General features: G+C 49.6%; 14 protein-coding genes across 14 annotated transcripts; 5 read left to right on the forward strand and 9 right to left on the reverse strand.

The window, feature by feature from the left end:
• Positions 1-125: 125 nt before the first annotated feature.
• On the reverse strand, positions 126-1,428 carry BDV37DRAFT_277552 (putative GPI-anchored cell wall protein Pst1; the record flags this gene model as incomplete). Its single annotated transcript, XM_032085797.1, has 3 exons — positions 126-828; positions 892-1,264; positions 1,356-1,428. The coding sequence occupies 3 exons, from the start codon at positions 1,426-1,428 to the stop codon at positions 126-128; spliced, it is 1,149 nt and encodes a 382-aa protein (XP_031947221.1).
• A 412-nt stretch (positions 1,429-1,840) lies between these two features.
• Positions 1,841-2,515, reverse strand: BDV37DRAFT_235356 (uncharacterized protein). The gene has a single exon (XM_032080478.1). The coding sequence runs from the start codon at positions 2,196-2,198 to the stop codon at positions 1,926-1,928; it is 273 nt and encodes a 90-aa protein (XP_031947222.1). The 5' UTR covers positions 2,199-2,515; the 3' UTR covers positions 1,841-1,925.
• A 360-nt stretch (positions 2,516-2,875) lies between these two features.
• On the reverse strand, positions 2,876-5,465 carry BDV37DRAFT_290145 (uncharacterized protein; the record flags this gene model as incomplete). Its single annotated transcript, XM_032088648.1, has 5 exons — positions 4,656-5,465; positions 4,170-4,576; positions 3,415-4,108; positions 3,103-3,366; positions 2,876-3,051 (listed from the first exon to the last, which is right to left on the reverse strand). Exons 1-5 carry the CDS (start codon positions 4,885-4,887, stop codon positions 2,876-2,878), a joined length of 1,773 nt encoding a protein of 590 aa, XP_031947223.1. The 5' UTR covers positions 4,888-5,465.
• Positions 5,466-5,733: 268 nt separating this feature from the next.
• Positions 5,734-7,394, reverse strand: BDV37DRAFT_235365 (ribosome biosynthesis protein RRB1). The gene is made up of 2 exons (XM_032080479.1): positions 7,126-7,394; positions 5,734-7,064 (listed from the first exon to the last, which is right to left on the reverse strand). The coding sequence occupies exons 1-2, from the start codon at positions 7,322-7,324 to the stop codon at positions 5,773-5,775; spliced, it is 1,491 nt and encodes a 496-aa protein (XP_031947224.1). The 5' UTR covers positions 7,325-7,394; the 3' UTR covers positions 5,734-5,772.
• A 177-nt stretch (positions 7,395-7,571) lies between these two features.
• On the forward strand, positions 7,572-9,301 carry BDV37DRAFT_235366 (Spg1/Tem1 GTP-binding protein). The gene is made up of 4 exons (XM_032080480.1): positions 7,572-8,064; positions 8,120-8,412; positions 8,464-8,538; positions 8,596-9,301. The coding sequence occupies exons 1-4, from the start codon at positions 7,614-7,616 to the stop codon at positions 8,692-8,694; spliced, it is 918 nt and encodes a 305-aa protein (XP_031947225.1). The 5' UTR covers positions 7,572-7,613; the 3' UTR covers positions 8,695-9,301.
• BDV37DRAFT_1953 (uncharacterized protein) lies at positions 8,586-9,301 on the forward strand. The gene has a single exon (XM_032079749.1). The coding sequence runs from the start codon at positions 8,742-8,744 to the stop codon at positions 9,126-9,128; it is 387 nt and encodes a 128-aa protein (XP_031947226.1). The 5' UTR covers positions 8,586-8,741; the 3' UTR covers positions 9,129-9,301.
• On the reverse strand, positions 9,258-10,030 carry BDV37DRAFT_277556 (DUF899 domain-containing protein; the record flags this gene model as incomplete). The annotated part of the gene is made up of 2 exons (XM_032085798.1): positions 9,258-9,905; positions 10,010-10,030. The coding sequence occupies 2 exons, from the start codon at positions 10,028-10,030 to the stop codon at positions 9,258-9,260; spliced, it is 669 nt and encodes a 222-aa protein (XP_031947227.1).
• A 527-nt stretch (positions 10,031-10,557) lies between these two features.
• Positions 10,558-11,088, reverse strand: BDV37DRAFT_277557 (cytochrome b-c1 complex subunit 8; the record flags this gene model as incomplete). The annotated part of the gene is made up of 4 exons (XM_032085799.1): positions 10,558-10,606; positions 10,667-10,844; positions 10,961-10,986; positions 11,057-11,088. 4 exons carry the CDS (start codon positions 11,086-11,088, stop codon positions 10,558-10,560), a joined length of 285 nt encoding a protein of 94 aa, XP_031947228.1.
• A 559-nt stretch (positions 11,089-11,647) lies between these two features.
• On the reverse strand, positions 11,648-13,773 carry BDV37DRAFT_277558 (putative C6 transcription factor; the record flags this gene model as incomplete). The annotated part of the gene is made up of 10 exons (XM_032085800.1): positions 11,648-12,176; positions 12,238-12,361; positions 12,424-12,443; positions 12,495-12,594; positions 12,655-12,670; positions 12,724-12,847; positions 12,896-13,226; positions 13,283-13,394; positions 13,454-13,469; positions 13,523-13,773. 10 exons carry the CDS (start codon positions 13,771-13,773, stop codon positions 11,648-11,650), a joined length of 1,623 nt encoding a protein of 540 aa, XP_031947229.1.
• A 1,030-nt stretch (positions 13,774-14,803) lies between these two features.
• BDV37DRAFT_290154 (putative MFS transporter) lies at positions 14,804-17,033 on the reverse strand (the record flags this gene model as incomplete). Its single annotated transcript, XM_032088649.1, has 13 exons — positions 14,804-15,017; positions 15,071-15,106; positions 15,161-15,225; positions 15,275-15,372; positions 15,423-15,444; positions 15,497-15,764; positions 15,818-15,931; positions 15,988-16,059; positions 16,116-16,168; positions 16,224-16,286; positions 16,350-16,447; positions 16,512-16,739; positions 16,778-17,033. The coding sequence occupies 13 exons, from the start codon at positions 17,031-17,033 to the stop codon at positions 14,804-14,806; spliced, it is 1,587 nt and encodes a 528-aa protein (XP_031947230.1).
• Positions 17,034-17,797: 764 nt separating this feature from the next.
• BDV37DRAFT_290155 (putative alpha-glucosidase) lies at positions 17,798-20,341 on the forward strand (the record flags this gene model as incomplete). The annotated part of the gene is made up of 1 exon (XM_032088650.1): positions 17,798-20,341. One exon carries the CDS (start codon positions 17,798-17,800, stop codon positions 20,339-20,341), a length of 2,544 nt encoding a protein of 847 aa, XP_031947231.1.
• Positions 20,342-21,421: 1,080 nt separating this feature from the next.
• On the reverse strand, positions 21,422-23,224 carry BDV37DRAFT_277561 (HET domain-containing protein; the record flags this gene model as incomplete). Its single annotated transcript, XM_032085801.1, has 2 exons — positions 21,422-23,157; positions 23,212-23,224. The coding sequence occupies 2 exons, from the start codon at positions 23,222-23,224 to the stop codon at positions 21,422-21,424; spliced, it is 1,749 nt and encodes a 582-aa protein (XP_031947232.1).
• A 647-nt stretch (positions 23,225-23,871) lies between these two features.
• BDV37DRAFT_235377 (D-2-hydroxyacid dehydrogenase family protein) lies at positions 23,872-25,509 on the forward strand. Its single transcript, XM_032080481.1, has one exon. It carries the CDS (start codon positions 24,111-24,113, stop codon positions 25,137-25,139), a length of 1,029 nt encoding a protein of 342 aa, XP_031947233.1. The 5' UTR covers positions 23,872-24,110; the 3' UTR covers positions 25,140-25,509.
• On the forward strand, positions 25,502-26,721 carry BDV37DRAFT_235378 (uncharacterized protein). Its single transcript, XM_032080482.1, has one exon. The coding sequence runs from the start codon at positions 26,083-26,085 to the stop codon at positions 26,635-26,637; it is 555 nt and encodes a 184-aa protein (XP_031947234.1). The 5' UTR covers positions 25,502-26,082; the 3' UTR covers positions 26,638-26,721.
• Positions 26,722-26,750: the final 29 nt, after the last annotated feature.

Here is a 26,750-nt window from a genome sequence, read left to right on the forward strand (position 1 = left end):
GGACATTGGACCTGTGATTGCTGACATCTAGTCATTCCACCGCGAATCTCAAACAAGAAACAAACCACATTGAAAGAGACAAAAGGTATCATTATTATCATTGCACGTAAAGGAAGGCCCACTCCTCAATCATGATGTATAGCCTGCTGATGCCTACCACTCACAGGCCCAGCATCCAGCTCAAACAACCCCTCCTGTTGCCTCCCAACTTCAGGCGCCGGCGCCTCATGCACGTTCTCGCTATCCAACATGGGGACCTCCGACTCTGAAGGTCTCCGCCTCGGCATCGCCTGCAGAAACAACGATGGGTCATCCGGGTTGGAAAGAACCCTCGAAGACCGATCGCCAGGCACCAACGCTGCAGGTACCGATGCTGGCGGGGGTGGAGAAAGAGGCTTTCTGGGTATATTACTCGCCGCCACCACCTCGGTATCAGACGGCGGACTTGGTGGCTCATGGCTGGACGGGGAACTATTGGAGACAGCAGCAGGCACTTTATTCTCAGCTTTCTCGACATCCTTCCCTACCGCCCCTGCGGCGCCAGCAGCAGTGAGGCCAGCGAGGGCTGCATCCTTCCGTTTTTGTTTCCTTTTTCGACGTATGCAGAGCCAGATGAGGAGCGCGAGGAGAATAACACCGAGTATGACACCGATAGCGATACCGGCCTTCGCGCCGGAGCTAAGCCCCGACCCTTTTTCATTGCAAGAGAACGAGCCCCTGAACGCTCCATTGTCCGACTTAAGCTCATCCAGACTCGAGCACTGAAACGAGCCCGAGCTCTGAATACTTGTTTTGCCGTAGACATTGTCCAGATTCCCAAGCGATATCCTATATCAACATCAGCACCCGACCACATGCCAGAAAATGACCCCCTCAAAAGAAGCAACCAACCGGTCGAAGTCCCCATCCAGGGTCAAATCCCCATTAACCCTCTCCAAATTATCCAACTTCAGCTCCTTCAACCCCTCATTCCCCTGAACCTTCAGCTCACCCCCGACAGTCTGCAAATTCGACATTGAAATACTGTTCAGCGCCCCATTACCGCTGATCGTGAGTGGCCCACTGACGGATTGCAAATTGCTCGCGGTGACGGCATTGAGATTTGACGATCCCTCGACCGTGAACGGGCCTCTAACGTCTTGGAGTTCGGGGATATTGATGGTACCGCTGGAGGAGGAGGAGACAGTGACCGGGCCGTTGATGGTTTCACAGTCCTTGAGGGCGTCGGCGTCGGATTGGGAAGATATCCTCAGGTTTCCCGAGCCTGCCAACAGTTAGCTGTGTCAATTCAACCTGGACTGCCTGACAGGCATCAAATTACAAAAGCAAAGAAAATGAGACGAAGCACTACGCACATGAATTCGAAGCCAAAACCCCCGTCCCACCCAGCAAAAGCCCAGAAATTGACCGTAAATGTCTTGACTTCATTCGCGCGAGAAGGACTGCGATATGCAAACCGCAGTACAACACATATACTATCTCCAGCCAAAAAAAAGGGAGTTAAAAAAAAAATAAAAATAATATTATAAAAAAAAAAGTGGGAGAAGCAAAACCAAAAGGGTATTTACATGAATAATAACCCTTGGGGTAAATTAAAACTAGAACTAAAACGAATAATGAAATCACACCAGTCCAATGCCAAACAAAGATCTGTACAATAATCTCCGAGTGGCTGAGCAACTGAAGAAGACACAACCTCCTACTACTAGTTACTACTAAGGGAGTTACTACATCAATCGTTCCAAAACCGGAACCGGACTCCAATCCCCCCTCCGACAGAGAGCAAATCATCACAAGTGACAGACTGGACTACACATACTAATCACATTCCCATCCCGTCTCGGCCATCGCCGGGGTAGAAACTACGCAGAATCCATCAGGCACGGCGACGCCCCAGTTCCCACTGCCAAGATAGGGCAACTTTGCTAGCTTTCCATCCACTTCACCTCGACCACTTCACTTCTACCACCCTTCAGACAGGAATTGGGGTCTACAGGTGCAATGCAACGTGAGCCAGTGACCGACCATAAACCCGTCAAACAAATAGGATAAACTAATGAAATCATGCGATAATGAAAATATTCCCTCCTTCCAGAAAGAAATTCTAAAGCACCGCCCCCCCCAAGGCATAGCTGTAACCGAGTCCCCACTCTCAGGATCCCTAGCCCGGGTCTTGGCATTGGACCCTGGTTTCGCATTGCTGTCACGGATTCCCTCAGTTATACTCCGGCGTATTGGCGGTCTTGCAGATCGTGTGTTGGCGACATGTGAATTTCCTTGGGTGTCTCGCTTTCAACCTGTGTATTTGGGTATTTGATAGATTTGTAATATTTGATTTGATTAGTATGTGTGAATTGTACAGCGATGGTTTTGCTATTTTTATTGTGGTTAGGGCTTTTCTGTTAAGTAATTCATTCGCCTTTGGTGCCGATGGTCCGGAGAACTCCTGCGTACCAGGCAACAGTGTACCCCTACTGCGGGAGCTAATACAGAGGAGGTCGCCGGGAAATCTCCGAGGGTCTGATCGGTGGCGATTGGATTGATTTTCCTCTGGCGTTCCATGGGATATATGGATGCCTGGGGGTGTGAACAAAGAGCACAGTAACGGAGTAGTAGTAGTACTACGACTGACTTGATATAGCGCAGGCGGTAACATTCTTCACAGCGGAATCTATTTATATCTCTAATTTCTCTATCGTCTATCACCCTGTACGCCAAGACCCACTCCGTCGCGACCCCGCTCATCAGGCATCGAGATAATCATATCATTGCATCATGTCATGCCCTCATCAAGGCTGTTGACTGGTTGCCGGAACGCCAACTCCACCAAAAAGCAAAAAAAGGAAAAGAAAAAAAATATAGGGAAAAATATACTTTACATCCGTCTCGGCTGCAGCTCGAGTTCCCACGAATCCAATCCCTGCAGCTCGTTCCATTGATCCTCGAGTTCACGGATAATCCATCCCGTGCGCCAGCCCACGGAGCCCTCCACCTGAGTCAGGAATTTGAGTGATCCCCGCTTCTCGGCGGGATGGCGCAGGCAGTGTCCATCTGTGCGGGTTAGGACGGGAAAGCCATTTAACCGGAGATCGACGAACTTACATCGATATAGTAGGTGGCAGGCCATGAAATAGGCATTTTCGACGGTTTCGTTCGACGAAGATAGCCCGATCACTTGCACCACGTGTGATGCAATTACTTTCTGTGGACGGTGAGTATATATATGGAGTTGTCGATGGCACTTCGAAGGACGAACCTCTTCTATACGTCTGAGCCGTGCACGCTCATAGTTGCTCACGACGCCCCAATGGCGGTCGGACGACGTGAGGAGAATTTGACAGGTGTGATAATATTGCAGTCCGACCACTATACCAGTCAACATATATCCCAGTCCACTCTGATCCATGTACATACCGGCTGGGGGTGACATGACCCATAACTCGGGAAACGGTCGATTCTCTGCTGGATTGGCGTCTTTGTACTGCAGTGGCTGCCAACTGACGGGCCGGTCGCGGTACCACTGTTCTACGCTGCTGGACAAATCGTGCCAGTCCTCCTCATCCACGGCTGCTACATGGCCTTCCGAGCAGAGTTGAATGATCCGGGCACAGTAGAAGATGATGGTGTTGGCATAGGCAGCGTCGTCGCCCCGCTTGAAAACAGATGACCTTTCGTAGTTCCGAAGATCCAGCTGCATAGGCTGATTTTGGACAATGGATGCGTAGATGGCTTGCCGTAGAAACTGCCAGCTAGCAGCCTCTGTCAACCCGCCAGAGGATGCGGCTCGGGACATAGTATTGAGCAACCGATTGGAACCAAGCCAATGACACTTTTCATCGGTCGTACTCTCGAGTTCCTCGTAGATTCGCAAGATCACGACCGAAATCAGCATGTTGTCGTCGTACGTTTCCTCCGGCCGCGCAAGAGCGGCAAGCAGTATCTCTACACATTGGCTGTGGTATTCGGAGGCCTCCCAATCACTACCGCCGGACATGATCGCATCGTGTCGTGCAGAGAGCGCTAATACTGCTTTCAAAACCATCGGTACATGTAGCGCTCTGCGAGGCACCTCGGTGTTGAAAGTAGATCCCGAGTCACAGATATCTAACTGTTGTAGTGATCAGATCCTCTGCTACTGAGAGGTACGACGGACAGTGTATGGTTCTTACCCAGTGCGATATTTTGTTGATGTATGAGCGCAACAGGAACGCCTCCCGCGATGTCATCGTCGATGAGGAGGTCGAGCGCGGGGTGGATGGAGTCATCGGCGACCAGGTGCTATTGGATGCCAAAGGGGAGACCATGTCATTGACAGCCCCCGGCGAGATCGCCGTGGCTTTGGTGGAGTGTTGTTCATCGTGTATTGAAGGAGTCGATATTACTGGTTCCACATGTGGGATGCCAATGGCCTCATCGTGTGGATTCAGAGATCCGGAGATAGGCAGGTGAGCGACGAAAGGATCCGGGATATATGTATGGGAGCCGCCCGGAATCTGGGTCTCGGCCTGAGGCTCATTCGGAGCATCACTGACGCTCCCATCCGCTGACTCTTCGGCTGACTCGTGAACGAAGGTCACTAAAGCGGATGAGTTAGGGCCCCGTCGGGACTAATCTAGACAAAAAGAGAACATGGAGGTGGAAATAGCAGAACATACAAGACCGAGGAACGTTCACCCATGTCTGTGCAGAGTCCCATTCCAACTCAAACTTGGAGGCAGTCCCTTGGCTCTTCTGATACACATGCCGAACGGTCTTGAAACGGAACGGAGGATCGAGACGACAAGTCCGTCCTAAGCGAGCGCATGCATTACATGACGAAGCCCCCGCGCGAGTAGTACACCGAATGTGACGAAGGCGACAACGCTCACATCCCCTTCCGATCCTCATGGCAGTTTGCGGGGCAGTTGGTGCTGAGCGATGAGCGCTGCGGGGAAATGATACAAATTAAGCACAAGCATGGGCGGATTGGTTTAGTGAACTGATCAACCGACAGGTCTGCGCACTGCAGGGACAAGAGATGAGGAGCAAAAGAGTGATTGCCCGAGAGATCAACAATAAATTGAAGGTTTGAGTCGAGGGATTTGGCCCAGGTTGGCGACAACGTTTAACACACCAATCGAGGCACAGCTTTCCCCGCATTTGCGCAGAAATGGGGAACGTTTTCAGCGCACGTCTGATTGGATGCCCCAGACTTTGATCCCCACGAGATTCCATGGGGAAGGACTGTGATATGCCGGGTCACGGGAGATGGTTGCACTCTACGACTGTTTTACACGTGCCTCTCTGCTGCATGCCTTCAAGTTTGCAAATGGCGTATCTATCGCCATTTTAGGCTTTTAGATGAATATTTTTCTTCCCTTACCACAGTGTGTATGCATGCTGGGTCAGTCTACGACAAATCAGGACTGGCCACCTGCTCGCTTACACCCCGACGGCATTTGACAATCATTTGCCGACATGCGGATCGTCACGAGGCGCACTGAGCACCGCGCTAAACGGTCGCTCAAAACCCAATCAGCCTTCTGGCTCAATACACTAGTCAGTCATCATCGCCCATGATTTGTGCGGTCATGTTTTGCATAATATCACAATGTCATCAGATTCATTGACTTCTATTCCCGGAGAACTTTAAATGAACTTCCATCAAACAAATGGTATAAAGGTATGAGAACGGCAAGTCGTGGGGCGTATATCTCGGAATCGCACTTTTATGCTTTTAAACACTAATCGTCTTGAATACTCTGTGAAGCATAGGTTAGCATGGAAGAATTCTCATACTCGTATCCGATATACGTACCCGAATCCAGCAGCGCCAGTAGCCATGATAGTACCGGGCATCTGGGCCTGCCAGTGGATTTCCTTGACTGACTCCATGTAATGCACGAACAGCAATTGCGGCGGAATATCTGCCAGGCCGGCTTCCCGGCTCTCCTCATCATCAAGTTCGACAGCCAGATCCCACAGAGTCACAGTGTTGTCGGCCGAACCAACGGCAACCACACTGTCATCCGTTGGGTGCCATTCGATACTGGTGATCGGCTCCTTGTGGAAGTCGAACGCGGCCACAGGCGATGCCGTGATCTGGGCTGACGGCGCCGAGGCATTCGGCTTCCAGTGTCTCAGATCCCAGACGCCCCATTGACCATCATCCGCACCGGTAGCGAGAAGGTGGAACGTCTGGTTCGACCATGTCATGACATTAACGTCGGTGTTGGAAACCTTCACATCCACAGCGGGCTTGCGGGACTTGGACCGGACATCCCACACCTTCACACTACCGTCACTGCTGGCGGAAGCGAAGACATTGCGCTCGTTGGGAGACCATTGCAGTTCTTCAACCGACGAAGAGTGTCCAGTGAAGGGCCGCGTATCAGTAACCCAGCCGCCACCTTCGGTGCGCGTCGTAACGTAGATCAAACCATCGTTATCACCGGTCAAAAACTTGCCCAGTGGCTGTAGAGGAGACCAATCCAGTGCGTAACCCTCGGACTTGTGCATGCGAAGGGTAGAAAGAGGTTTCGAGGCGGAAGGAGGGAGAACGGTGCCGGGAACATCGAAGCTCGTAAGATGAGGGGTAACGTCGTGAATGACCACCTGCGAGTTCTCCAGCATGGTGGCAGTGAGGGTCTGTGGAGGTTTGGAGTAATCTCCAGAGGAGGAGGGGGTTTGATGGCAACGGATCCGGTTGGTTGTCGATCCCAAGGGGATACTTTTGTGCTCGAGAATAGGTTCTCCCATGTCATCATCGTCATCCGAGTCACTTTCCGAGTCGGTATCGTTCTCCTTCTCCATCTTGCTCAAACCGCTCATCTTCAGAACCATGAGCTCATTTTCCTTTGATCGGCGTCCCTCTGCCTGGGTACCAGTTACGGCGTAGACGGTCGCGGGAAAGGTCTTGCGGTTGTCGCCCAGATTGTCGCGGACAATATCGAAAGAAAGACAGGGCCAGGGTGTCGTGAGGGTGTGTAGCATATTATATGTAGAAGGGTCGGGCGAAAGCACCTCTCCGGGAGCGAGTTTCGTTCTTCCGGGAATGAAAGTCTGCTGGTCGACCTCCATCGCATCTGTAGAACACGGTCGCAATCAGAGCTGAACCGATAGAAATGGGTGAACAGGAGAGCTTACCCTTTTCCTCCTCCTCCCGCTCCGCATCAGGGCGGCCATCGACACCGGCCTCGAGGATCTCATCTTCGCTCTCGAATTCGTCCTCGAACTCGTCCTCGAATTCCCCCACCTCGTCTGGAGGGGCTTCGGTCATCGGGCGCTCTCCGGCCTTGAGAGCGGCGGATTGCTCATCGGAAACGTCGGCGGCTCTCTTCGACATGGTGTATAAGTTTTGTCTGGTAGGGATTAACGAGAAACTGTCGACGAACCAGTCGTGCGGCAGAACCACCTTCACAGAGAGGGAAAATGACTGATTAGGGTTCAGGAACTTTTTTTTTCTGCGAAAGCCCGACGGGCAACGGCGCTAAGCCTATCGTGGACTAGTGGCGATCGGGCTGTTGACGCTCTCCCTCTTCTGGAGCTGCGGCTGTGTTCACCCTCAGGCACTCCCACAGGGGCTGTGGAAAGCTTTGTCCAACAACCCTCCCAGTTGAAACACTCCTCTCAATATGGATGCGTCACATTTTCCGTCCGCCAGCACACCTCATGTGGCGGACCAGTTTGAACAGGATCCTCATGTGACGGAGGATACGGCCCCCGCAGCGCCTTATAAGGACGGTTACAGCAGCGATTCGCGCGCCCACTATTCCTCCCATTCCGCCGTCGAATACCACTCCCCCACTCGCGAGTATCAGTCTCATGATGATGCCCGGCCGACACCTTCTCCTTTGACCCAACCTCAAATGCCTTCATCGTCTCGGCCAAGTTCCGGGTTGTCCAGCGCACCCGGCATCTCCCAGACTAGCCAGGATGTCAGCCAGAAGCAACCATCGCAGCAGCAAACGAAGAACAGCGTGGTGATCAAGGTCGGAATGGTCGGGGACGCTCAAATCGGAAAGACTAGTCTGATGGTCAAATATGTGGAGGGCAGCTGGGACGAAGACTACATTCAAACGTTGGGTATGTGATCATACCCGGGGTCGCTATTTGTGGGCACAGTTCTAACCATGCGAAGGTGTAAACTTTATGGAGAAAACAATTTCTATCCGGAATACGGAGATCACTTTTTCCATCTGGGATCTGGGTGGACAGCGTGAATTCGTCAACATGCTTCCTCTTGTTTGCAACGATGCCGTCGCGATCCTCTTCATGTTCGATCTCACTCGCAAGAGCACGTTGAACTCCATCAAGGAGTGGTACCGCCAGGGCCGTGGTTTCAACAAGACCGCGATTCCTTTCCTCGTTGGCACAAAATACGATCACTTTGTCAACTTTCCCCGGGAAGACCAGGAAGAGATCTCGATCCAGGTAGGTTAGCGTGAAGAAATCTTAACGATAACCACGCTAATTTGAGCTCAGGCCAAGAGGTTTGCCAAGGCCATGAAGGCCAGCTTGATTTTCAGCAGCACCAGCCACAGTATAAACGTACAAAAGGTGCGAACGGAGATACATTCCGAACCTGGTTTCCGTCCAATACTAACTTTCTGGTAGATCTTCAAGATCGTCCTGGCGAAGGCTTTCGACCTGAAGTGCACTATTCCCGAGATCGAGAACGTCGGCGAACCGCTGTTGCTCTACAAAAACGTATAGAATCACGATGAAGTGCAAGTAACGACTATGTACATTGGGACGAAGTGATGTTGACGACTTCTTCTCCCTTGGTGTGGGATGAAGTGGCTGCCGTGGGAGGATTTCTACTCTGCGTTTCTGCCGATACGCATTCTGCTTTCCTTGACTTGATTTTCTTTTCTCCAGCATTGGGACGCGTCCAGGATTCTATTCATGTTCATCATTTTTCTTTCTTTTCTTCTCTTTCTTTTTTCCCTTCCTTTCTTTCTTTTCCTTGTGTTAAATTCCCCACCGTGTTTTTAATCTCTCTTTCCTCCACATTTTTTTTTTCTATTTCACTCATTATAAATCTGCATCTAAGACTCTTGATGAGTTCGAGATCAGAGCCATGGCGCTATCACTCGGAGCTCAACTGCTCACGAAAGGAACATTGGAACCCAACCTTGAAGCAATAAGGCCTACACTGGAAATATGCGTGATATAACATGACTACATGAAATTCACTCAATGTATGCAACGTCCGACGTCATCGGAACCCAGCCTCAGCCAGCCCTAATTACATACATCACATTCCCAACCCCCCTTTAGTACTCATAAATTCTCCGAAACTCATTCATCCCATTCCCCACCTCCTGCCTCCCCAACGGCGTCATGTCCAATAAATGATACGTCCCAAGAAGAATCTCCATCCCCCGATCCGTCGTAGAGTACGTATGGAACACCTCCCCCTCATCGCCCCTCCAAAACACACACAGCCCAAAATACCCATTGCCAGGCTTCCACGTAATAACCTCTCCACCCTTCTCCGCCTCCTCCCACGCCCGATGCGTCTTCTCCGAACTGTAAAACGGAAATTCCCACCCGGTAAGCTTCTTATACTCCTCAATCTTCCCCACCGGCGCCCTCGCAACCGCCACAAAACTCGTATCCCGACTCTCCAAATGCCGCAAATCAGGAATATGGTCCATGCAAAATGAACACCCAACACAGCCCTTCTCGTCCTCCGGTCCCAGCATGAAATGGTACATGATGAGCTGTCTCCGGCCGGCGAAGAGCTCTGGAAGAGTTTTCTCGCCTTGGACAGTGTCGAACTTAAAGCGTGCGGGATCCGGGACGGGCACTATGGGCAGGGAGCGGCGGGCTGCGGAGAGGGCTTGGAGCTGGTGTGTTGCTGCTTTTTCGAGCGTGAGATGTTCGCTGTGAGCTTTTTGGAACTCGGTGGGAGATACTATCTGTTTTTGCTTTGTTAAGTGTCTGATATGAAATTTAAGAGGTTCGTGGGGTTTTATGTTTGGTTGAAGATCTTAATATAGGACGGTGTTGCAGGAATGCTTACATTCTGATTTGGGGTGGTCATGATGGATACTAAGATCTTTTGTCTGATTCCGGTAGAGTGATAGATGAACTGGTAGTGTTGGTACGATATTCGAGTTTCGATTTTATACAGAATTCTTGTGATATAGCTATCAAGATTGGAAGAGTGGAAACGTGGGGTTGCGTTCGTATAAATCTATTTAACTAGTTAAAGCTTCTTTTTAATTATGTAATTTCAGGCCGTGTCCCGTGGTTTGGGAAAATATACTGTTCTGGGCTCTGGGTCTAGGTTGTAATTATTATAGATTAGTAGTACGAATGTATCCATGGTTCCAATGGATCGGTGGGTTGCGGAAAGCCTAGAATATGTATCTATACCGAACGGCGAACAGATCGACTTGATAACACACCTCCCAAACCGCAACATATTATCCGAGACCTTATACGGAGTGCACATAGATAAATATATCTTCTCTATACAGCAAAAAGCGATCTAGACTCCCCCATCCAATTCACGCAAAACACATAGAACAACCCACAACCGCTAAACACAACCACAAACCCAACCTCTCACTCAGCGCTCTCAAGTCTCCCCCGTTTCGAATTCAGATACTCATTCCTACCCCAAATTTAGCACGTACACACAGTACAAACGACCATCTCAAAACTAGCAATTTACCTCTCATTCGCCCAACACATCGCCGCATAGGCAACTAAAAACGGCGGCACAACATAGAACACCTGGTGTCTGAACCTCCGGAAGGTATTGAAGATGGCAGCGTGGAATGCCCCGGCAAAGGGTTTCTGTCTATTTGGGGATAGGGCATAGGTGGCTATGCGGGTTGGGGTGGGGAGGACTGTCTTGGTTCAGTTTGGGTTTTTAATGGAGTATGATTTGGGGTGGTAGGTATGCTGATCGAACTGATCGATTTTAGAAATTCTTGTGAGAATGAGCCTGATGGGTTTAACGTACCAGAGTTTCCGGGCTCTCCCATCCACCTATCCAGATATTAGCTGGATCTGTAAGATATCGTCGGGGGATATGGTTGTAAGGGTGAGATCAACGTACCAGCCTGTCTTGGGGTCGTTGTGGCCTACCATGACTGAGAGGATTTGCTTTTCGAGTTGTATGCAAAGACGCGCCTGAATGTCCCAGGTCAAAGTGATCGAGGGCTCGTTCTTATACTATGTTACTTTCGTGTCGGTGAAGAGATGTTATACTCCGATTAGGGCTCGGGTCGGTATATCGGACGTTGTAGTTAGGACACATTGAGTACCCTTGATTGGATGGCTCGTATACTAGGTTTTGAGTTTGATCCACTACAGGATTTGAATCCCTGTTGTCAGCTTATGTGGACTGTGGTTTGGTAGACGTTGGGACTTGGGTTGCTTTTGTACATGTCTTTAGATTTGCTGCTAGTTAGCTCATAGGGGCAAATGGGTGGACAGCTGTGCTTGTAGATGGATGGCGTCTCCGAGAGAACTGTGGGTATGTGTGCGGAAAGGATATGTTTTACAAGCCACATCGCATCTCATTCATGGAACAACGTGTAATAAAAGTTTGGCTTATGACCTGTATGCCTAGGAGATGTCTTATATTTATTAAACTTGGCAGTACTTCATCACCTATAGTACAGACACTATCGCTCAAATGAAAGAATCAAACAGCCAGCGAAAAGTCCCCAAAGAAATCCTGCCACGCAGTAGGAAAATAAAACAAATTGAGCCCCGGAAAGTCCCACTCCCGAACAAACTGCTCCGGTACAAACGACTGCAAGTCCGCCTGAGCATCGAACGACTCCCAGAATGGCGCCGTGGCCACCGGATCCCCGCCCGCTTCTCTTTCTTGAAAGATTCGGCCGTATTTCTCTATGCTCAGCCTCAAAATCTGCATGTAGATACTTCCGTTTCCGGTGGTTTCACCGCTTGATCCCACAGACCGCGTTAGCTCATCGAGAAGCCTGTTCCCGTGGTCCAGCAATTCCTGGTGCTCTTCCCTTCGCTCTGGGAGAAGCCGGGAGAGTTTCAGAAGGAGTAGGAAGCAGAATGCGCATTTGGCCCAGACGAAGTCCATGGCGTATTTGAGCTTAGCGAGGTAGAAGTCTGGCTCTGTGCTTATGAGGCGGAGGTGTTTTCGGGCGCTGGACTTGGCTAGCAGGAGGATATTGCGTTCAACGGGGGACATGGCACTAGTTTTGTGTCAGTGCAAGGCGGAATGATATTTTCACTATTGGGCAACACGGTACGTACGCCACATTCTCTACTCCCATTGATAGCAGGGCTTTGCAGTGGAGGATTAGCTCAGCCCAACATTTTTGGACGCGCAGGGCCGCCAAGAGGAAGGGCCTCTCTTGCTCTGCTGCAATCGAGCTTTCTTGAAATTTCAACAGCATTAGTACCACCATATGGATTTGTGTATTCATAGGTTAATCTTACCGATAATGCGCAACCAATCGCTAAATAAGTCAGTGAGTGATGTAGACAGTAGAAGTACTTGATTCACTTACTCAAACCAGAGGTCAAGATCTACCTTGGCCTCGTGCACAAATTCGGCAATATCCGGTCTATCGAGTGTCTCCTTCGCATCTAGAGTATCGTTGATCTTTGCTATTAAAGGGTGTAAGCATCTTTCTCATGTTTATGTTGAGATATGGGATATTAACTTACCACGTATAACGTTCAACTTTCATTTCGCAGTCAGCCTGATTTTTGATCAAATTAGATAAGGAGCCATACCTCAACCTGAGAAAACAGACGCAAATCTAAGATTGTCGATGTATGATGACGGAGCAAGATGCGACATCGATGCGCATTGCCCGTCATCCGAATGCCAGGCGGCTTTCCGCCATCTACATGAAATCTGGAGATTATCAGCCTGTATAAATCCCGCACTGGATTGTGAACATACATATGATCCAAAACGAGAAGGCCAAACCAAGTCCGGGATTTGCGCATCAAAGAACGCTCTTCTTCGTCAGTTGTCATATGAAATTCAGAGATGCCTTCAACCTCTTTCATGGTCAGCCGCTGGATAAGTTCTTCGAATGCTTCGTCCAAGCTCAAGTCTAATGCCATCCGGGTCGCAAATGACAGTAGAAGAGAACGTTCGGCAGAATAGCACGCTATTATAAGAAGCGCCTGGACGGACTCTAGACAGTTCATCGTTTTGTTTTGGATAACCACGTTAATCCACCTCTTAAGCTCTGCGTGCAACAAGTCGGAGATCTGGGATCCGGATCCTGATGTTCATCAGTATACAACTGCAATCGTGGGTACTTGATGAGGTTTGTCATACTTGTCTCAACGCGACTGCCAATTGTACAGATGGCATTTAAAAGTATGCTACTGCGCGCTCGCACAGACGCAAAGTTGTCGAGCTCCGGGTCGAAAATCGGGATATACCTATCCTGGAAATTGCTCGAGGAATAAGCACCCAAGATAATTGATGGAAACTAAGGGCACGTACGCAACCTTGGAAAAACCTATGTTGGATCAGCAAAAGCTCACAAGATACATGATGGCTCGCAGCACCTACGCCCGAAAGCATGACATGGCATGGTCAATTGTCATCAAACCCTTGCTGATAAAATCGGAAATGGGCTCTTCTCTAACATCGAACCCAGAGCGCCTCTGCCTAGCTGGATGAGGACTATGCACCTCTGCGGGTTGCAGTTGCTGGAAGATGGAGCCGTTCCGGTGAGCTGGTATACACCTAGGTCCACGATAGTGGTATTCACCGGTCTCCGCCGTTCCAGGGAATGTAGGCATTGGCCCTGGATCCGACATGATATGACTTGGAGAGGGGATTGGGATCTGCTGCCCCGGAACTGGACCCTGGGTTATATCTCCAAGAGGTCCTGGATTTGGCTGTATGTGAAGCTGAAGAAGCTCATGCATGTCACTCAATTGCGCTTGCAGTCGCTGTACTTCGGCTTCCACATTCCCTAGCCGTCTTCCGTCTGGTCAGTTCTGGACACTTCTACCAACAATCAAAGGGCCGCTTTGAAGAGATGGGATCAGAATACATACTCTGAGGAAGGGTCCCTTGGGATCTCGAAGAATACGCATTGCTTCCGCGAGCGCCTGCATCTATTGTACCTGTGAGAATGGCCTTGTCATCGTCTAGAGTAGATGTATGAGAAACGGGGACAATACCTAGTACATGGTCGTTTCCCGTCACATCTCACCTACAGGAAGGTTAAAATGGATATGCAGGCGGAAATCTTATAGAGTTCAAGCACACTTTAGACTGTCGACAAGCGCTGCAAGCCTTCTGTGATTAGCGTGAGTTAGCCAGCAACACATGCATATCCTGGAAAAGGAGAGACCATACGGGGATGCGCTTTTTCCCAATCGGGGCCGACACCATACACGAGGAACCGTCAGAATCCATATAGTGTGTACAGTATGTACTAAAGTCAACTAGGATAGATTACAGAAAGAGTTAATGCAAGAAGGGCGAGGATCGTTGCATGGTGATATTAATGGGGGCGGGGCAACGCCGTCAACATCGGAGACTTGCCGACTCGGGTAAAGACATGCCGATACAACTACTAACGTAGCGCATGTCTTCGCTTAAAACAAACTTAGGATTACACGCTATTAGAGCCTAGTCTAGAGGTGGCCAAGCCTTTCACAACTGCGTGGGCTTCTCTACGTAGAATAATTCAAATCCGGGGACAAGCTTTAAGCAATGAATTATTGATATACTCCATCCAACAACGGCTATCATCATCTATAACGCGCTGTACAAGATAGCTGGTCCAGTAACTTCACACATATATCCATATACCATGTTTTGTCATCATTGAATCGCTCAGTAAACGTAGATAAAGTCCTCGTTCTCCCAGTCCGTGAGATCTTTGAACGCGTTGTCTTCGCTCACTGCAGGCTGCTGAGGCTCGGTCTTGTCCACTGGCACTGAACCAACGGCTTGCATCGAATGGTCGATAATCTTTGCACTCTTACCCATACTCACTCGTTTCTTCTCATGTTGCTTGTTGAGGAAATACAGGTATGCCATATTCATCCTGGCGATATATAAACACATAGGCCGGTATAGGGGCCAGGAGAACAAACTTACATGGGAAGCAGGACGAGGAGACAGAACATTGCAAGACTATAATTGCAATCAGCATGGGTACCGTATCATTAGTCTAGTGCTATCACATACTTGGATAGCAAACCACGTCTATATAAGGGCGCATCTGTGGTTGTGTACAGATTCGAGCCAAGAACCTGTCAGGTGTAAGTAAAATGTTCCGATCGGACTGAATTCTTCACGTACATTACCAGCACATTGCCCAACAAGGACAATGCCGTTCGTAATCTTCTTCTTCGTTTCACCTGCGGTGTTTCCTGCAGACCACGAATAGACCATGGGCGCTAATGGTCTGTTAGCTCAATCCACTCGCAATGTCACGTAACGAACATACTAATTCCAGGATACACAGAGATCTTATTTCTAATTAGCAGAGCCAGGCAAATACCAATGCCCAGGAAGACTTACAATGTAATATCCCGCAAGTAATGCTCCATTGTGCTGACCATCACGAGGAAGCTGCAGCAGCATGACGCAACCTGCAATGGCAGGTAAAGATAACAGGGCTATAACAGGTCCCTTCATTTTTAGCTTAGTCGCTAGCCATGCTCCTCCCATTGTTGCTACGAGCTGGACAGCACCAAACGGTATGTTGAATAGAATGGTTTCGAATTGGTCAAAACCGAACGCCTCGATGATCAATGGGCCAAATGTTGAGATACCACCACTGGGAATCCTGCTAACTGTGAGTTGAGGCTACTTTAACGACGGATATAGACCAATCCTTACGATACTGAAAACATCAGGGCAAACCAGAAAAAGGACTTTATGTCGAGACAAGCCTCTTTGACATGGCCCCACTTCCATTCATGCGTCTCTATACCCTGTTGGTTCATGCGTAGTCTTGACAAGATTCTGTTAGCGTCCTATATGGCAAGTATCTGACTCCAGCCGCATACCTTTCAATAGCTAGAAGCTTGTCTTCTTCTGTAAGAAACTTGGATTGAATCGGCGAGTCGGGCATAAACAGCCTATGCAGCCAGAGTTAGATATGCGCATCAGTTGGTTTAAAGGTGGTATCGCTCACAGAATAAGGCCAGAGAAAGCAATCGTTATGAGGCCGAAGAATAAGAAGATAATCTTGACTGGCAGTTAGATCCCTGAATCACCAACAACTTTGAGGGATATGACGAACCTGATAGGGCTCAAAAACCGAGGATTTTATGTGGCCCAGACCATACGAAAGAAGACTGCCAAACTACTTGCAAGAGTCTGACCTTAGTACAACAGTACACTGTGTGTTCAAATGAGTCCAACGCACCATGTACACCACACCGTTCATAGCATACCACGAGCCAAGTCGGACGGGCTGTTCGATTCGTCGGTACCACATTTGCGTGACCGCGATAAAACAAGCAGCTATTATTGGTAACCCATAATCAGCATCGAGGACCAGAGCGCCTAGGGTTCAAGAGATACTCACGTATACCGGCTTCAAAGAGACCCAAAAACATCCGGCAGACCAACAAGCCCGCAAAGGTATTTGCCGGGGTCATACAGGTCAGGGCAATGCCCCAGCAAAGGGTTGTACATGCCAGAAACTTTCCAATCGGAACCTTGACTAATATATAAGCAACGAAAGGTTGGGCAACGAGTTGCACTAGGTAAACGACTGCTCCTAGCCAGGAATACTGCTGTCCATGGAGGTTAGCTGTCTCGACGAGACCAAAATGGATGCATATGAAAGACTCGACTTGTCGAGTTGCTGCAAGAAATATATCCCGAGAAGAATGGGTAAAAGCCTCAGGTCGATCTTTCGAAGCACTCGGGCGTTGTTCTCAGCTGTGAGGACAGATGAGTGTCCTGCATCTGCTATAAGGTCTAGGGCTCTGTCTTGTCCAGGGCCAACTATGTGCTCCCTGTCCTGGCGAGTAGGATTTTCAACAGACTCTATATGCTCGTCTTGACCTTGCTCTCCTGACACTGCTGCTTTGTGATGAGACATTTTCTTCTTCTCCTTTTTAGGTCCTCTAGCTGGACTCAGCTAGCTCTGGAATTTAGAATCCGTGGTACTAGAAAAGAGAATCTTGAAAGAAATAGAAGTATCTTTTGGTTTCAGAATTTCTCCAACGCGCAGAGCAGATGGTGATAGATACCAAGAGGAGTGAGCCAGCACAGGAGGATATTTGCTTCCATACTCTCAGATTTTCTAAAGGTATACTATACTAGCCTTGATAGGAGAACCCCGTGGGGAACACATCACCCCCAGCCCCGGATAAAACTTCCAAAAGCCGAAGGGGGAGCAAACCCATCAAGCCAAGGCTCGTTCTGTAGACCATACGAGGATTAGTGCGGACCGGGCCATCAATGCCGGCAAAACACAACGGGACGGCATGTCACGACTCGTGACGAACGTCGGGCATCTTCCGATGATGCGTCCAATGATTCCCATCGTTCTTTCACCGTGTAGGACAAGAAACGCAATGGTGGGGATATTGTAGTCTTAAAGAAGATTAGTATCGGTGTTCGGTTAGAAAAACCGACATGTTGCCAAGAGCGTGGAGATGTCGTGTGGGGAAAGCAACCACAGTTGTCGGACATGGGCCCGAAGTCCGATGTATACACGGTAGTTGCCCTGGAGGAGTCCCGATGACGCAGATGTGGTAGATGTGCGTAGAAACATTCAAATAGAGCTTCAAGACTTTGGTATATCCCGCTGATTTGAACTCATCTTTAATTGTATTTTTTCAGACCGCTTAACCAGCAATCATGCCTCAGAAAGAGTTTTGTCCTAAGAGCTATCAGGAGACTTCAACAGGAGCTCAGAGCTCCGCCGCTGTACACCTCCGTTCGGGTTCAGACAAGAGGCAATTTGACTTCTCATTCGAGCCAATTCGTGAAAACCTATTCAGAGTCACCTTTTCTTCCGAGGATCATCCTCTTCCCCCTTTTCCGAGTGTGACCAAGCCAGTGACCAGCTTGGAAGACGTCCATGTTTCTACAGAACACGGCTCTCAACAAAAGACCATCGAAGTTGGTGATATCACAGCCTCTGTTGAGTGGGCCAACACTCCAGTGGTCTCGCTCTCGTGGAAGGGCACCGAAAAGCCTTTGTACAGAGATCTTCCCTTGCGGTCTTATGTAGCCGACGCATCTGGAATTGCGCACTACACTGAACATGACCGAAATGACCTCCATGTTGGACTAGGGGAGAAGAGAGCCCCTATGGATCTCAGTGGTCGTCATTTCCAGCTCTCAGCCACGGACAGTTTTGGATACGATGTGTATAATACCGACCCCCTATACAAGCACATCCCACTTTTGATTAAGGCATCACCTGCGGGATGTGTTGCCATCTTCTCGACCACACACGGCAGAGGAACGTGGTCCATTGGCTCGGAGGTTGACGGTCTTTGGGGCCATTTCAAAGTCTACCGTCAAGACTACGGTGGTCTCGAACAATATCTCATTGTCGGAAAGACACTCAAGGACGTCGTGAGGTCGTATGCAGAGCTTGTCGGCCACCCGATCCTCGTCCCCAGATGGGCCTACGGATACATCTCCGGAGGATACAAGTATACCATGATGGATGAGCCACCCGCCCACCAAGCGCTCATGGATTTCGCCGACAAATTGAAAGAGCATGAAATTCCCTGCTCGGCGCATCAAATGAGCTCCGGCTACTCAATTGCCGAAGTCGAACCCAAAGTTCGCAATGTCTTCACTTGGAACAAGTACCGGTTCCCCAATCCGGAAGAGTGGATTGCCAAGTATCATTCACGAGGAATTCGACTCATTACCAACATCAAGCCATTTTTGCTTGGCTCCCACCCAGACTTCCAGAAGCTTATTGATGGAAATGGATTCTTTAAGAACCCCGAAACCAATGAGCCGGGGTATATGAGATTGTGGAGTGCTGGCGGAGCAACTGGGGGTGACGGATGCCATATCGATTTCACTTCAGCCGTCGCATTCAAGTGGTGGTACGATGGAGTCCAGAGTCTGAAGCGCGCCGGCATAGATGGAATGTGGAATGACAACAATGAATACACGCTTCCAGATGATGATTGGCAGCTTGCTATCGATGAGCCAACTGTTTCCGACGGCGCCAAGACGGGGGTCAAGGCCACTGTTGGAGACTGGGGACGTGCAATGCACACAGAGCTCATGGGCAAGGCCTCTCATGACGCCCTGCTCGATCTTGAGCCCAACCAGAGACCTTTCGTTCTGACTCGGAGTGCTACGGCTGGTACGATGCGCTACGCAGCTAGCACGTGGAGTGGAGACAACGTTACCAGCTGGGAAAGCATGAAAGGTGCAAATGCATTGTCCCTCAATGCAGGTATCTCGCTGTTGCAGTGTTGTGGGCACGATATTGGAGGTTTCGAAGGACCCCAACCTTCACCTGAGCTGCTCCTCAGATGGATCCAACTGGGTATTCACTCCCCTCGATTTGCCATTAACTGCTTCAAGACGTCGCCCGAAAACAACTCTGTCGGGGAGGTCATTGAACCCTGGATGTACCCCGAGATCACACCTCTCGTCCGGGACACCATCAAGCGTCGCTATGAGATCCTTCCATACATTTACTCTCTAGGTTTGGAGAGTCACTTGACCGCCTCTCCACCCCAGCGCTGGGTGGGCTGGGGCTACGAGTCTGATCCTGAGGTCTGGACGAAGGCACTTAAGTCCGGGGACGAGCAGTTCTGGTTCGGTGACACTATTATGGTTGGTGGCGTCTACCAGCCGGGCGTGAGCGTCGCCAAGGTGTATCTTCCCCGGAAGGCCAATGACCAGTTTGATTTTGGATATGTGAACATGAACGAGCCTTATACCTATTTCGCTTCTGGGCAATGGGTTGAGGTTCCATCCGAGTGGCAGAAAAGTATTCCCCTCTTGGCCCGGATTGGTGGTGCGATCCCAATTGGAAAGTCTGTACACACCCGAGTGCCTGGTGATGAAACCCCGGCGTCCGTGGCCGTTGAGGAGCTCGATGATTACAGAGGTGTTGAGATCTTCCCGCCTCGTGGCAGCTCGCATGGCCAAGCTTTCAGCACAACTTGGTTTGAAGATGACGGAATCTCGCTGAAGCCAAACATCTCACAGTACACCATTAGCTACAGCTCGACGGAAGAAAAGGTAACAGTTGGTTTCACTCGGGATCAGAAATCTGGATTTGTTCCGGCCTGGAGGGAATTGGACATCATCCTCCATAACGGCGATGAGAGACGGGTTGTTTCTGATATCGGAAAACCGGTGGAGTACAAGGGAAAAGACTCCCGCGGACGCGTGGTGTATACTCTGAAGAACTAAGAAATAGGAGGTTTTGCTGCTGGCTTGGTAAATCCCACCGTTTGTTTCAATTGCATGTCGAAGGGGGGTGGGGGGTTCCCAAGTGGAAGAACTGTATCATGATTGCTTGCAGCGTTTACGACGTCAATAGAGATTATAGAATTGCATACTTATTTTATATATTTTATGAAGTCCCCAAAGAGTGTGTTATGTGTTTACAAAATCCACAGTGTAGAAGAGTAAAACTAGGAAGGTGGATGGCGCGGATCACTTAGTACTCTGTCTGTCGAATTCTAGTCAGTTCTATTTCATCAATGGTTTGCGTACAACATCTTGTTCTAGATACCTCGGTATTCAATCCTCAGAATCACCCTCTCACCGCCGCCATCTAAAAACCAAGGGATTAGAATGACATGTCGCTATGAAATTTGCGCTTCTGAGATCGTTGCGTTCCAGGATACCCTGTGATCGATGTCGGTTTCTGTGATCGATGTAGACGGCATTTCTGCGCTCTCCACGCGTCATTCCAAGGCTATATAACTATCCATACATGTTTCCCTCAGCTAGATAATGAACGGTCAGCTTTAGTATGGCTGGTATGTATAAGTAAAGACTGTATATTCCTCTCGGATTCAGTGTCCTGATCGAACCAAGTGGTGTCAATGCACAAGGCCTGGTGAGGTTGGTGATTTCGGAGGCTAACCTGTGGTGCATAGAGATTTGTTGTAATATAGTGTGTGTAGAACGTCGAATTGATAATGACTAGTAGGGGCCAATTCACGACACTGCCTGGTCCATAGGGAAGTGCCTTGGAAAGACGCTCTGTTTCACCTTCCGGAGAAACAGTAGTTGAGGAATTGCCATTCTACCAATTATTTGGTTAAAGGAGGGTCATGAGGGTGGTATTTGGGCTTTGGAAAGCGTTGGATAAGTGAAGAGAGACATAGCTACACAAGGAAACCTGATTCTGAAGTACGAGATACATGACAGCGAGTCTTTCTATGATGATCTGATCGATATCGTAGGATCACCCAAGACGGGTTTGCGAGTAGGGGACACGAGGGCCACAAGATACGGTAGGAACGCACGCTATGCACACTTTCACACCAGCTTAAGGTCTCTTACCAAGTATTCCCAATCCCCGATCCCTAGTGTAACACCTCCATCTATACCATCTTCATGATATTTGAAGCTTCGGTAAGCAATACCGATTCTCTCATACTCTTCCTCTCTTGCCTCCGCTCGCCGCACTATGAGCCATGATTCGTCAGTGCAAATGTGGCTTTTTGTTCGGGAGTTGAACTGTCCTAGTCGGATATACCCCCATGACGGAGCGTTGAAGGTAGAAGACCCGGTTTCGGAATCTGCTGATGCCGTTCCCCAAACTTCCTGCTGGGCCATAGTATCCAAACATAATTTTGTGAAATAGGACGCAGGACCATCGTAAACTCTTGCTTTAATGTTTAGCCACCCGCCAATAATGATAGTGAATGGATCGTTAACGTTTCCTAGAGTTACCATTTTACTGTCCACGTAACGGAGATCATGGTCCTCTTCAAAATCCCTCAATGGATACTGGAATTCATGGTCAGATGAAGCCCAGGTCCAGGTCGGCCTGCGTCGAGAATTAGAACTGTTGAACAGTTCAGAAGGATATGCTGATCCATGCTTAGGAGTTTCAAGCCAACCTAACCCGAAACCCAGGTGATTCGTCCATAGACCAGCAATATAAGGTACGCCTGTTCGTTCGTGCAGAGATCTCGCAATTCCAGCTATGGCGATAAGTCGATCTTTCATCAGAGTGAACTGCCTACTAGAGTATCCGGATCCAATGAGCCAGTCGTACCAAATATGCTTTATCCTATCAGGAGAGATCTCTCGATGCATAGCCAAGGACAGAGTATCATGGGGTGTGAGAAAAGGGAGACGATCCTCCATCTCATATACTTCTCGGCATTCCCAAACCAGTTGGGAGTTTGTGAAATGAATCGTCCTCGGCGATAAGATTCTTTCCTGAAATACCCATCCACGCTGGCTCAGAGAACAGCCAATCAAGGGTGCAGGTTCTCTCAGAGGATCATCTTCGCTTAACTTTGGCACCCAAAGGAACAAGGTCGATGTCTCGCCATTTGCGGCTAGGAGTTTGTTTGTGATTTCGATTAGAGTCCCTCCACCCAGACCATCTTGCCTTGTCCCAGTACCGCGATAGCATCCTCCGGTACTATCCTCGCTAGCACTCGCTGCGATTGTCAGGTATGACCTGTCGTATATATGGCCCATTTTGACTGATTCCTGAGCCCAGTCTGCTTGTGAGTCTTGGATGATGCATAGTGCATCAATCCACAAATACCGAATGCCAAGTCGGCGGGTAATGCTAATAGCATCCCAAAAGTTTGCCGGTAGATCATCAAGCTTAATCTTTTCCATGCGACTGAGGAGATTATATCGTGTTGTGATGGCATTGATACCGAGCCTTTTGCCCCAACAATGACTCAGTGTCATGTATTCGGGGCAGACTGGCAGGTTTTCCACTAGCCTGACATTGTGTTCGCATTCAATGCCATGGTCGTGGTCGCTGCAGAATGCTCGAACATCAACCAAGCGACGAGGTGCTCCAGAATCTACTATATCATTTGGTGCTACCGATTCAACCTCATCATTCACTGCTGCTTTTCTGAAGATAGCATGACGCCGCGATCTGAACATGCTTGTGGAACAGTGGTGATTCATCAAGCACTCTTGCAGGCAATGTTTGATGAAGTTGAACGAGTCCTCCGACCAGGTTCCAGGCAACTGAGAAGTGATTGCCGGGACGCCAAATCTCTCAGCAGGATCACCTGGAGACGTTAGCTTGGCTGGTTAGCAACTACTTGCCCAAGCCTCTCCCCTACCTTTCTTCGTCATTACAAAAATAGGTTTCTCTCTGATGCCCGCACTTCTCGATAACGCAGGCGGAAGACCAGGAAGTATGGGCTTCGCCAGTTTTAGCCTATTTGTTTCTCTAGATGACTCGAGGAGAAGGCAAAGCTGGCACCATTTTGTCGTTGCAGTGTGCGCATATCCCAAAACCAGGTGCTCAATATTGATTGTTCGGCATTGTTTACATAGATTCCTTGGTTCCCCCCGAGAATTCGTATTTGGACTTGCTCTTTGCATCCTCTTGTGCATAACCAAAGGCTGTGCTATAACTTGGTTAGGCTGTAATATACGGATTTTGTTCTGCTTGTATGCCGCACAGTCCGTACAGTATCAAGCACCTGGCAACGTTCAAGATGCGCTCTTTGACTTTACGGACAGGAAGCCATTGATCGCCATGTACCAAAGAAAGCGGGTAGTGATATATGTAATTATTCATGTTTGTTGACGTGGCTCGTCTGTATTGGCGGTTTGCAGGATTGCCGTATTTACAGAGGGGCTAACGCTGCTTTTTTCAGCCCCAAAGCCTTGTCAATATCGACTTGTTCGGTTTACTTCGTACTGTATTATCATGTGGGACTGGCCTGCATATTATTACCAAGCAACCCGTGTGTTCATGGGAATGTATTCATTTGCTTCAATCTATTTAATTTTATCACTATCAAGCCCTACTGCCTTTATCACGGAAATGCGGGGGATAAACGAATCGTCATATGTGGGGTTTATGACTCCTTCCGATCCTCTGATCGGCTATATTTTCTACCGGGCATATCTCTACATCAACCTCTACCCACGCAAACACTAAACCAAACATACTACGAAAAGCTACAATCCTATCCGAAGGACCTCACCTGCCATCACAATCACCGCAAAAATGGCGCAACCCAAACTCGCAATCCTAGACGACTATCAGAACATCTCCCCACCCCACTTCGCCCACCTTGAATCCCGCATCTCAATCTCCTATTTCCCGGAAACGCTCGATCCCCGCGATGAACGCCAACGTGCGCTCCTGATCGAGCGCCTCCAGCCCTTTGATGTGATTCTTGCCATGCGCGAACGTACTCCGTTCTCCAAGGAAACGCTCGCCGCGCTCCCGAACTTGAAACTTCTCCTGACCACGGGCACTCGCAATCTCGCCCTGGACGTGCAATACTGTGCTTCGCGCGGAATTCCCGTCGCTGGAACGTCAAGCCGATCAGGGGGGGTCCATTCTACGGTGCAACATACCTGGGCTTTGATTCTAGGGTTGGCGCGTCATGTTGCGCGGGATGATGCAGCTATTAAGCGGGGAGAATGGCAGGGGTCGCTTGGAATGACGCTTGCGGGGAAGACATTAGGATTACTGGGACTGGGCAAGTTAGGCTCGCAGGTTGGGCGGATAGCGGTTGTGGCTTTTGATATGAAGGTGATTGCGTGGTCTACGAATCTGACGCAGGAAAAGGCGGACGAACAGGCTGCGGCACAGGGGCTGCCGGCGGGTAGTTTTCAAGCTGTTCGGGACAAGGCTGAGTTTTTCCGCAGCGCGGATGTGGTGAGTCTTCATAGTGTACTGTCGGAGCGGAGTCGGGGCATCGTCGGTGCTGCGGAATTTGGGGTGATGAAGCCGACGGCGATCCTGGTGAATACGTCGCGGGGTCCGTTGGTGGAGGAGAAGGCGCTGTTGGAGACGTTGAATGCGGGACGCATCCGTGGGGCGGCCCTGGATGTTTTCGAACCCGAGCCTCTGCCCAAGGATAGCCCCTGGCGGACCACGGCGTGGGGTCAAGACGGACGGAGTGAGGTGGTGTTGTCACCGCATATGGGATATGGAGATGAACAGATTCACGGGTGGTATGATGAGGTGGCTCGTAACGTCGAGAGGTGGTTGAATGGAGAGGAATTGAACACACGGATGAATTGAAAGGGGGGAATCAACATTTTGTCGCGGAAGATCCAGGATGGTATGTGGGACAATTGAAGTGGCTAAGAGGCCAAGTTGCATACGATGTACATAAGTGTGATGCATGTGATCCGGAGGAGTACCCTTTTTGGTTAAGGTGTGCTTCACCGAGACCCAATCTGTCCTTAGAGGTATTTTTTCTGCTGTGCAAATGAAGCTTAATTAAAAGACTCGTTCTGTCGTATTCTGGGTTTCAACTTTCATGTGGATTTCGTCATAGTGGGGGGATCTCCGTGGACCAAGAATCGAAAACTGTTTTCTGTACCTCGGATCCTGTGCCAGCGCAAAACCGTCAGATCCTCGTTCGAGAGAACTGAATAAGGCATACAGGCTTGGAGGTTTCATATGGAAGAAGTCATGATTCATACAAGTCTAGTCATATGATCTAGAGACAAGTGAGCAAACATAAAGTCACTGGAGAGTCGCTGATGTGATTACATAAGGCCGCCTCTGGTCAGCCGAGGCACCGCCGGAACTGTAATCGAACTATCAATCAATCAGTCCATCGGAAACACCAGCTACCCCCAACCCTAATCTTACTTCAACTCATTTAACCCGCACATCGGCATTTAGGCTCGACACGTAGCCTCCCAAGCCATGCCATTCATAGATTAGGTATGACTGACGCCTAAGACATGGCCCCACTCACCTCCATTCCATGCCTCCGCGGGCAGGATCCTCGGGACAAGGGAAGGGAGTCACGGCTGGATGCGGAAATCTATAAAGACGATGTAGGATCTCGAGGGTATCCTACTCCCCCCGCCCCCACTACTACGTCTCTACCTGCCATCCCTCACTCCCTTCTTCGTCTACGACTTGGATTAAAAGCTTCCGCCCACTGAAAGCACTCAACAATCCCTCTCATCCTTCTCAATTACACCATATCTATATACAAACATCCAAGATGTCTCCAATCGCTGTACAACCTTCAACGGCCACCGCATCCACCACTACCGCAACCATTCTCCCTACCTCCATTGTGACACCCCCGACTCACCCTGACATACTCCGAGTCGACCGTGGCGCAAAGGCCTTCTCCTCCAGCGCCGTGTCCCTCGTCTCACTGCCCGCCGGCTCCCTCTTCGCCAAGATCACCACAGCCACTCCCTCCAAGAAAGCATACACTTCGGTACAGACCGGTGCCAACAGCCACATCGAACTGAACTCCGATCTCGTCTACTGCAACCACTCATGCAACCCATCGCTGAACTTCGACATGGGCAAGATGGAGGTCCGAGTCGTCGATGATCGTGACCTGAAGGTGGGCGACCAGCTCACGTTTTTCTACCCCAGCAGTGAGTGGGACATGGACCAGCCATTCCAGTGCAACTGTGGATCTGGAGAGGGTGTATGCAAGGGGTTGATCGATGGGGCAAAGAAGATGGACCGGAAGGATCTGGAGGCATACTGGCTAAACGACCACATCAAGGAGTTGTTGCAGCAGAGGGACTCTTCGTGATCTAAAATTATATGCGATGAAATAAAGGAGCAGACTGGGGTGGACGTTGTGTACTTACGGATATTAGATACCAGACGATAGACATAAATCTCAAATCTCTAGACGAAAACTTG

Source organism: Aspergillus pseudonomiae, assembly GCF_009193645.1.
Source record: "Aspergillus pseudonomiae strain CBS 119388 unplaced genomic scaffold BDV37scaffold_1, whole genome shotgun sequence".
Lineage (NCBI taxonomy): Eukaryota > Fungi > Ascomycota > Eurotiomycetes > Eurotiales > Aspergillaceae > Aspergillus > Aspergillus pseudonomiae.

Excerpts from the sequence above, each read along its gene's own strand:
- BDV37DRAFT_235356 (XM_032080478.1), bottom strand. The coding sequence starts at position 2,198 with ATGCGAAACCAGGGTCCAATGCCAAGACCCGGGCTAGGGATCCTGAGA.
- BDV37DRAFT_235365 (XM_032080479.1), bottom strand. The coding sequence starts at position 7,324 with ATGTCGAAGAGAGCCGCCGACGTTTCCGATGAGCAATCCGCCGCTCTC. Across the intron at positions 7,065-7,125 it reads GCGGGAGGAGGAGGAAAAGG|ATGCGATGGAGGTCGACCAG; the intron begins GTAAGCTCTCCT and ends CGTGTTCTACAG.
- BDV37DRAFT_235366 (XM_032080480.1), top strand. The coding sequence starts at position 7,614 with ATGGATGCGTCACATTTTCCGTCCGCCAGCACACCTCATGTGGCGGAC. Across the intron at positions 8,065-8,119 it reads AGACTACATTCAAACGTTGG|GTGTAAACTTTATGGAGAAA; the intron begins GTATGTGATCAT and ends AACCATGCGAAG. Across the intron at positions 8,539-8,595 it reads ACAGTATAAACGTACAAAAG|ATCTTCAAGATCGTCCTGGC; the intron begins GTGCGAACGGAG and ends ACTTTCTGGTAG.
- BDV37DRAFT_1953 (XM_032079749.1), top strand. The coding sequence starts at position 8,742 with ATGTTGACGACTTCTTCTCCCTTGGTGTGGGATGAAGTGGCTGCCGTG.
- BDV37DRAFT_235377 (XM_032080481.1), top strand. The coding sequence starts at position 24,111 with ATGGCGCAACCCAAACTCGCAATCCTAGACGACTATCAGAACATCTCC.
- BDV37DRAFT_235378 (XM_032080482.1), top strand. The coding sequence starts at position 26,083 with ATGTCTCCAATCGCTGTACAACCTTCAACGGCCACCGCATCCACCACT.